General features: G+C 41.8%; 1 protein-coding gene across 1 annotated transcript; it reads right to left on the reverse strand.

The window, feature by feature from the left end:
* Positions 1–3356: 3356 nt before the first annotated feature.
* anks4b (ankyrin repeat and sterile alpha motif domain containing 4B) lies at positions 3357–6372 on the reverse strand. The gene is made up of 2 exons (XM_060840615.1): positions 6209–6372; positions 3357–4482 (listed from the first exon to the last, which is right to left on the reverse strand). Exons 1-2 carry the CDS (start codon positions 6370–6372, stop codon positions 3357–3359), a joined length of 1290 nt encoding a protein of 429 aa, XP_060696598.1.
* Between the last annotated feature and the right edge of the window lie 3548 nt (positions 6373–9920).

The raw sequence follows: 9920 nt of genomic DNA on the forward strand, positions 1-9920 counted from the left end.
CAAAAAGTGTACAAGTAGTGTACAGTTCAACATGTCAATCTCTGCACATGGAACATTACAGCAGCTGCCATGAAGCTTAGGGGGAATGTTGTCTGACATCTGTATGAAGCAGAAGATACTTGTCACTAATTACACCAAGCCTGAATGGTGTCCAGGTGTTAATGCATGTTGGCATGCAGCATTTCAGCATCTGAGAAATCACAAATGACGCTGAATATTGCAGAACAATCAGCAACCTTTCCAACTTCTTATGATGGAGTGAAAGTCATCAGTGAAGCAGCTGAAGATGGTCCAGCTTAGGACATTATGCCATGGAGCTCCTGCAGTGATGTCCTGGAACTGAGATAAATAGCATCCAACAATCACAACCATCATCCTTTGTGTTAGAAAGGAGTGAAACCAATTCTCTATGTCTTCGGTGTTTCGGACTCCTTTGTGCCACATTTGGTCAAGTGCAGCCTTGACGTCAAAGGCAGTCACCATCACCTCACCGAAATGGGTTATTAACTATTGTATATTGATTCTGTTATGGTTCTCTCAGGTTTGGATGCATTCTATTTCTTCTGGTTATGATTATGACTTTTGGTTACAAAAACAAAAATTGCTGGCGAAACTCAACTGGTCTGACAGCATCTGTGAGGATTAAACAGTTTTGAATCAGGTGACGCTTCATCTGTACTGAGGCAACTGAAGTCTCACCAGCAATTTCTGTTTTTGTTTTGATCGTCAGCATCTGCAGTTCTTTGTTTTATTGTGACCTGTTCCCCTATCTGAACCACATCAGAAAGGCTGAACACTTCGGTAGGTTGACACAGTTTGTATCTTATCTTCCGTCCTTCTACTTGCTCCTCGTTTGGTTTGACTCTATTTTGACTTCCTTTCAGTTATGACAATTTTGATCTGGTTTCTCATTACCTCTGATTTGGAGCACAGCCAAAGAGGGAGCATGTTTAGGACAAAAAAAAATTATGGGGTGTTGCCAAATGAACTTCATGACTTTCCTCATGTTTCTGAATGAATTGCAACCTCGCAGCTCCAGTGGGAGGCCCCAAGAGACACTTAGAGTCATAGAGTCATAGAGATGTACAGCATGGAGAAAGACCCTTCAGTCCAACCTGTCCATGCCGACCAGATATTCCAACCCAATCTAGTTCCACCTGCCAGCACCAGGCCCATATCCATCCAAATCCTTCCTATTCATATACCCATCTAAATGCCTTTTAAATGTTGCAATTGTATTAGCCTCTACCACTTCCTCTGGCAGCTCATTCCACATACGTACCACCCTCTGCATGAAAAGGTTGCCCGTTAAGTCTCTTTTATATCTTTTCCCTCTCACCCTAAATGTATGCCCTCTAGTTCTGGACTCCCCGACCCCAGGGAAAAGACTTTGTCTATTTATCCTATCCATGCCCCTCATAATTTTGTAAACCGCTATAAGATCACCCCTCAGCCTTCAACACTTCAGGGAAAACTGCCCCAGTCTGTTCAGCCTCATTTCTTCAGCTCACAATCTCAGAACTGAGTACTTGGTTGTCAGGGATCTGCTGGAGATTTAATGGACAATCAATGCACAGGATCATTAGATGACTGTCCCTCTGAAACTCCCTAGCAGAGGCAAAACCTGTTGCAACTTTTTTTAAATTATTGTTTACTCTCCGTGATCTATATGGACTTCAGTAAAGCATTCAACAAGGTTCCTAATGACAGACTGGTTAGCAAGGTTAGATCACATGGAATACAGGGAGAACTAGCCATTTGGATACAGAACTGGCTCAAAGGTAGAAGACAGAGGGTGGTGGTGGAGGGTTGCTTTTCACACTGGAAGCCTGTGACCAGTGGAGTGCCACAAGGATCGGTGCTGGTTCCTCTGCTTTTCATCATTTATATAAATGATTTGGATGTGAACATAGGTGTTATAGTTAATAAGTTTGCAGATGACATCAAAATTGGAGGTGTGATGGACAGCGAAGAAGGCTACCTCAGAGTATAATGGGATCTTGAGCCGAGGGGTGGCAGATGGAATTTAATTTAGATAAATGTGAGGTGCTGCATCTTGGAAAGGCAAATCAGGGCAGGACTTATATACTTAATGGGAAGGTCCTGGGAAGTATTTCAGAACAAAGAGACCTTGGAGTGCAGGTTCATAGTTCCTTAAAAGTGGAGTTGCAGGGAGATAGACTAGTGACAAAGGAATTTGGAATACTTTCCTTTATTGGTCAGTGCATTGAGTACAAGAGTTGGGAGGTCATGTTGCAGCTGTACAGGATATTGGTTTGGCCACTTTTGGAATACTGCATACAATTCTGGTCTCCCTGCGAGAGGAAGGATGTTGTGAAACTTGAAAAGATTCAGAAAAGATTTACAAGGAAGTTGCCAGGGTTGGAGGATTTGAGCTACAGGGAGTGGCTGAATAGACTGGGTCTGTTTTCCCTGGAGTGTTGAAGGCTGAGGGGTGACCTTACAGAGGTTTATAAAATCATGAGGGCATATATAGGGTAAATAGACAGGATCTTTTCCCTCAGGTGGGGGAGTCCAGAACGAGAGGGCATAGGTTTAGGGAGAAGGGGAAAGATTTAAAAGGGACTTTAGGGATAACGTTTTCATGCAGTGAGTGGTGCATATATGGAATGAGCAGCCAGAAGAAATGGTGGGGGCTGGTCCAATTACAACATTTAAAAGGCATATGGGTGGGTATATGAATAGGAAGGATTCAGAGGGATATGGGCCAAGTGCTGGCAAATGGGACTAGATTAATTTAGAATATCTGGTCAGTATGGACCAAGGGTCTGTTTCTGTGCTGTACATCTCGATCACTCTATGACTTTTGGGCTGTGGGCATCACGGGCAAGGCTAACAATAATTTCCTGTCACTGATAGCCCTGAGGAAGTGGTCTTTCCGCCATCTTTCTGAACGACAGCAGTTTGCCGAAGCCACTTCCGGATACAATACCAGTCAGCCAAATGGTGGGCCGGAGTCAGTCATGAAGATTCCACTTGAAAAGTGGCTTTGGCATCTTTTACATTGACCTGAGAAGGCAGGCAGGACCTCAGTTTAACATTCTCATCCAAAAGACAACAATTCAATTTCCTCAGTAGACTGTGAGTCTTGGTTATGTACTCAATTCGTGCAGTGGGACTTGAACTTACATCTTTCTGACTCAGTGATAACAGTGCTACTAATTAAATTACCTTAAATGAACTACCACATTTATGATTTTCATCCTTTGAACCGCAGAACACCCAGATAGAGAAGGCTGCACTGAGTAAGTGGTATTTAATACAAGTACTTATTAATGGAGAACAAACTTGTTCAATTGATAGCAAACAGCTCTATATGTTTTTAATAGTGATACTTACAATACAGTATCCACTAGGTTGTTTGGTGTTTCCAAAACTAACTTTCTTCTTTCTACGGCAGAAATAATCTTTTTCCGTGGTCCGAGTGGCAGATTGATACTTTTCAGATCTCCGTCAGTGCACAGCATGAGGGAGTCCAGGTCAATCTGCTCTCTTGTCAGGAAAGGAATGAACTCCGTCAAATTCTGAGATGCCAGGAAGGTTTCAAGTGGTGTCGTCTCAGGCTCATCATCATCCAGACCGATATCATCTTCATCCCAGAGCAAATCATCTTCCTCTTCTTTACTGAATGTTTCGAGATCTGGAAACACTTCCTTGGGCTTCAACACCTCACTACGCAATTTGGAACCAATGTCTTCCACCTCATTACTGCTGAACATTTCCTCTTCCACATTCAAACCCAGGACAAAATTCCTTCTGAACAGCATGTTTCCCAATCCAGGTCGATTAAAGAGAGACTCGTGACCGAAGTTGTTATCATAGTCAGAGGATTTCAACTCAGAAAAGGCTGCATTCTCTTCATCTTGTTCATTAAACACATCCAGTACATTGGCCCGATTCCCACTGTCTCGTTCTTGCCTTACAAAAATGACATCCTTTTCTAATCGCTGCTGAGTGAAGCTTTTGCTGTTATCCTTCTTCTTAAGTCTCTTCTGTAGAGATCCTTTGATAATGGAAGAAATGCTACCTTTGTGTTGTGAGTCACTTACTTTAGAGAGGTCACTGACACTGGATATAGTTCCACTCTGTACTGAAGCAGCACCTTCGTTTTGGCTTTCCATCTCCCGGCTGTATTTCTTGTTCATCCGATTTTGGTGCTTTTTCTTGCGTCTTTCACACAGTTTGATTTGTTTCTCACTATCCTTTAATGCCTTTTCTTTTAACCTGGCAACCTGTTTCGGATTCATGACGGTTTGCTTGGTGGCGGCTGTGTCCAGGAAGCGGACACATTCCATTCGGTCCTTACTGGCAGCGGCATCCATGGCAGAATGGAAGTCATTGTCCAACGCCCAAATATTTGCACCAAAGTTAACCAAGAAGGTGACAATGTGAAGGTGGCCATTGGTTGAAGCATGGTGCAAGGGTGTATTGCCCCAGATGTCACATATATCGGGATCACCACTGAAAGACAAGCCACAAAGAATTGACTTAGTGCAGGATTTTACAATATGTAGCAAGTCTTTTGCTTCACACTCTCAAACTTTATCTTCCTATATATTTTTCCTAGCACTGGTGATCTGGGTGAATGACCTCCTGATCCTTAACCTAAGTGGCCATTCTTGATACTTTACCTCAGTGAGTGAAGACATCATGGGAAAATCTGATCTAAACTATGATCTGAATGAGATGCTGAAGCCAACAGTAGCTTGGTGAAGACCAGCTCACTCAATATATACTGGAAGCTTAGCCTAGGTACATGTCCAACAGAGCAGGGCAAGTAATACTTATGCTACCAGACACACTCAACACTTTTAACAGCAAGTGGAACAGACTGTATCCATCACTTCCAGCTTTTGGCACTCTGCTCTCTGAGTCAGAACATTGTGGGTTCCAAGTCCACTCCAAGAACCTAAGCATTTAATCCAAGTGGGCACTTCATTATAGTACTGAGAGAGGTCTGCACTGTCAGGAGGTGCCAGTCCTGTGGATAAAATATTAGATGTAGCCCCTTCTGTGTTCTTAAGTGGATAGAAGTGATCCCAATAAACTATTCAAAGGAGAGTAGGGGAGTTTTTCCTGAAATTCTGGCCAATATTTATTTCTTGATCAATAACTGAAACAGATTGTCTGCTCATCATTACATTGCTCTTTGTGGGAGTTTGCTGTGCATAAAATGGCAGCTGTGATACATACATCACAACAGTGATTGGCACTTCATAAAGTACTCAGTTTATGAAGTACTTTGGGATGTATGAGGTTTTGGTTGACAACACTATAATACTGCAAATGTTTTTGTTTGCTTCCTCTCTCCCAATCATGTGTCTGGAGTGATTGGCACTTTGAACCCTTAGCAAAGTTTCAAAGTGATGAATAATAATCTGTACTTATCGTGACTTTGAGCAATGGTGCAGGTAGTCATGCCTGAACCATAACTTTAAGATAATGGTTTGTGACATCACCTCAGGTTGATGGGAGGCATACCCCTGAAACGTTACAACATACTGTATTTCTGTGGATTCCCCTGCTGTTTAATTCTAAAGATCCTTATTTTTAGATAAATTTGGATTCATTCTGTACTGGGATCTTTTCCCCAAATGACAAATGGTTCAAGAAAAGTTTGTCAGTTGAGATCTTTAACAACCTGCAATGTTGTCTCAATGTCCGTAATTTCAATGCACTTTTAGAAAATAAGTTCTCAATTAAAGGAAACATTAGGGAGCAAATACAAAAGACAAACGTTTCCAAATAATGACTAAACCGCTTCAAATAAACAATGAATGACTTACATTTATGTACAGCCTTTCACAAAGTCAAAACGTTCCGAGAACTTTTCAACTAAAGGACCTTTTGAAGTGCACTCACTGTTCCACTGTAGGAAATTTGATAGTCAGTTTGTGTTAAGCAAGACATAATGACTATAGTCTTTGTGATGTTTAAAGAAGGATGTTGGACAGAGCACCCGGGATAGCTCCACTGTCCATCAAACAGTGGGATCTTTTCCATCCTTCTGCCTGGGCCTTGGTTTAAGGACTCATCCTCAAAGTGCAGCACTCTCAAATCGGTTCAGCTTGGATGTTTTAAAGCAATTGTATTGTATCTTAATCTACAACCCTCTGACTCTGAAACAGAGTGAATATTTTAAAAACCCACGAAGGGTCATATAAAAGAATCAGGTTGTGGCACTCACCCTCTGCTACAGATGAGCTGCAGGGCCTCCAGATGGCCGTGATATGCCGCCCAAAGTGTCGGGGTCATCCCATCCTCATCCGGATTGTTCAGATCCCTCTTTGTGGCCTCCTTTAAGGGACCTAGGTAGCCATCCCTGGCTGCCTTGTGGTACCTGTCAGTCATGGTTCAAATCCTGACGCTGGCCTTCACACGCGCTGGTGGCAGCAGGATTGAAGCAGCCAGTGAGTGCGAATCCGGAGATGGAGAGGCACCGCCCAGGGTGGGACATGAGGGACAAGGTCCACGCTCGACAAACTTCAAATTTAAGGCAGGCCAGCTGGCGAGATTATCGGGTATTATTTCCCCTGTCACTTCCTCCTGTTCCTTGAGCACATTTATTTAATTTAAATACTGCTAGGCATAAATTGCCCTGTGCAAAAGGGCATTTATTAGTCTCAACTGAAAAGCAAACGAATATCTGTGTTTGCATGTGTCAGTTGTCCCTTGGATTGTTTATCCGATAAATACTTCAATTGTTTTTTGAATTTTCAACATGCTATTTTGCATCGATTGTGTCTGTATTACTTACAACTAAATCCTCAGCAGTTTTTTTTTGCCATGTTAATTTGTACCTTTTTTGTTTAAAAATGTGGATCGACCTTAAAAGAGTATTAACAGTATAACGCCAACCGACCTTTGAATTATAGGTTGATGTCAAGACTGTGGAAATTCTCTTCCCATTCGATGTCCTCGCGTTGCAATAAATTGTTACGGTTGAGAAGCAAAATGTAAATTAGTGATATTCATCTGGAAAGTAAGACGCTTTGGGAAGGAGCCGCTTGCAGCTAGAGATAGATGGGCTGTTGGGGGAAGGGGATGCTCAGTGAACCATTGAAGACAGATTCAGTCATTTCGTCGGGAGATTCAGTTTATGCCAAACTAAACGAACGCACTCAGAGGTGGCACAATAAATTAGGAGTCCTTAATATGGCACAGAAAATGAATGTAGTTTATAATCGAAACATGAAGGAAGACATTTATTTATATGGCAACTTTCACGTCCTTGGGACTCCCACAAATCCCCTTTTCTCTCCGACCAGCGAAATACTTTTTGAATTGCCTGCAGTAGTGAGGAAACAGTTTCCACGGATAGCAACGTGATAAGGACCAGGTATGGTATTTCGGTGAATATTGTTGTGAGCACCAACATTGCAATAATGGCTACATTCAAAACGAATTGGCTACGATATAGTTTGGCCGGTCTAAAGTTGTGAGCGGTGTTACATAAATGCAAGTTGTCGACGCACCTAATCTTATCAGTTGGTGTGAGGATGAGAGTGATTCACCTCCCAGCGCTGGCTGTTGTTGGGATTATTAAAAATATCCCTGTCACAAAATTTACAACAACCTGGCCCTTGTGTGAGACGGTTGTTATCTCCTGCAAGATAACAAAATAGATGAATAATCCGTTAACTCTTTGATCGAACATTACCTTGTATTTTTTTGTTCCAGATGCTCATTGATCTGATATATACTTAGAACATTTTCTGTTTGTATTGAATGACGGAATATGTTAAGGGGCCGAATGATCTGCCCTTACTCCTAACTTTTTTTAAATTCTTGATTTTATTCTTGTTTCAGAGCTCCAACGTTGGCGTCTTTTAAAAAGAAATAAAGGTGAGGCTGCAAACTTTTAAAAGTGTCCAAAGTGCAACCTTTTAAACACACAAAAAACTGACGTTTCCCACTGCCCAATTCATCAGTCACGTGAAAAGAGTGATAAATCATTCTTGTGGCATATTCCATTTCGGATTAGTAAGCGAAAATGTAACAGTGGACATCAATGTTTTCTTTTTTAAAAAATCCACTCATGGGATGTGGTTGTCACTGGCTGGGCATTTATTGCCCATCGCTAATTGGGAAGATGCTGACAAGGTCATAGTGAGTTACCTTCCTGAATCATGTAGTGCACGTGCTGTAAATAGACCCACAATTCTGTTAGGGAGGGAGAGCTAGGATTTGGACTGGGGAAGGGATGGTAACATATTTTCAAGATGGTGACTGGCTTGGAGGAGAACTTCCAGATTTTTTACATGTATTTCCTGCCCTTGTATTGCTAGATGATATTGATCTTGGGTTGGAAGGTACAGTCTAAAGAGCCTTCTTGAATTTCTGCAGTGCATCTTAGAGATGGTACACAATGCAGCTACTGAGTGTTGGGGGTGGAGTAACTGAAAGTTTGTGGGTGTGGTGCCAATCAAATGGGCTGCTTTGCCCTGGATGGTTTTGAGTTTCTTGAATATTGTTGACATTCACCCATCCAGTCAAGTCATACTCCTGACTAATGTCTTGGTGATGATGGAGAGACATTGAGGAATCAGGAGGGGAGTTAATTGCTGCAGTATTCCTAGCCTCTGACCTGCTTTTGTAGCCCTTGTATTTATATGGATTGTCCAGTTCAGTTTCTGATTAGTAGTAATCCCAGGGTATTAACAGTGAACAATTCAATAGGATTTATGCCAGTGAATGTCAAAGGGTAATGATTAGATTCTATCTTGTTAGAGATGATCATTTGCTGGCATTTATGTGGCACAAATATTTGCCACTTGTCAGCCCAAACCTGTATATTGTCCACCTCTTGTTGCATTTGAATATGGACTGTTCCAGTATTTAAGGAGTCATGAATGGTGTTGAACGTTGTGCAATCATCAACAACATTCCCACTTCTGACCTAATGACTGAGAGAAAGCCATTGATGAAACAGCTGAAGATGGTGGGCTTAGGACACTGCCCAGAGGAACTGCAGAGATGTACTGTAGCTCAGATGACTGATCTCCAACAACCGCAACCATTATCCCTTATGCCAGAGATGACTCCAACCAGTGGCGTGCTCTCTCCCTGATTTCCATTTGATCAAATGTTGCATTAATGTCAAGGTCAGTCACTCTCACCTCACCTCTGGAATTCAGCTCTTTTTATCCATATTTGAACTAAGGCTGTAATGAAGTTAGGAGCTGAGTGGCAGAACACAAACGGAGCATCTTGATAGCAGTGTTGATGACACTCCTATCACTGTACTGATGATCCAGGGTAATAATTGGGCGTGTTGGGGATTTATCCTGATTTTGGTAACAGGAGATCTGTGGACATTTTGCCACATTGTTGGAAGATGCCAAAGGATCTTCATGTTCGTTTTTTGATTGCTTTGGCTATTATATTTACTTGGTTGGTCACTAGCTTTTTTTTAAATACACGATTCCTACATTATCTATAAATATATTACAAAATAAATTCGAGTCGGACAATACACTAACTAGAATAAAAATTGTATTTCTTAGTTGATCACTTTTCAGTCCTAGTTGCCTCATCCAACCGCAAAATTGGAACATTTACTCAATTTGACCAAAAACTATATACAAAGGGGGTTTTCTTAAGTTAACAGCCTCTCGATAGATGATGATCGGAAGACCTTCGTTTTGGATGCGTGAAGAACATGCATATGTTCTTTTACTGTTACTGTCTATGACTAAATCATGTGTCTACAGCCACACTTCGGGTATTCAACGTTTGTTATTACACCGGAATATACTGGGTTCAATTTTACCCCTCAAATGGTTGGATTTTAAATGAGTTTGCATATCGCCCAATTCTGTCTCAACTGGGATGATCTGAGCATTTTCTCCAACAGAGGGCGCGGGCCTGCAGAGAGTATTTCCTAAAGCTGGTGGTAG

This window comes from Hemiscyllium ocellatum, chromosome 20, assembly GCF_020745735.1.
Source record: "Hemiscyllium ocellatum isolate sHemOce1 chromosome 20, sHemOce1.pat.X.cur, whole genome shotgun sequence".
In the NCBI taxonomy this organism is placed as follows: Eukaryota; Metazoa; Chordata; class Chondrichthyes; order Orectolobiformes; family Hemiscylliidae; genus Hemiscyllium; species Hemiscyllium ocellatum.

Excerpts from the sequence above, each read along its gene's own strand:
- anks4b (XM_060840615.1), bottom strand. The coding sequence starts at position 6,372 with ATGACTGACAGGTACCACAAGGCAGCCAGGGATGGCTACCTAGGTCCC. Across the intron at positions 4,483-6,208 it reads CAGCTCATCTGTAGCAGAGG|TGGTGATCCCGATATATGTG; the intron begins GTGAGTGCCACA and ends CTTGTCTTTCAG.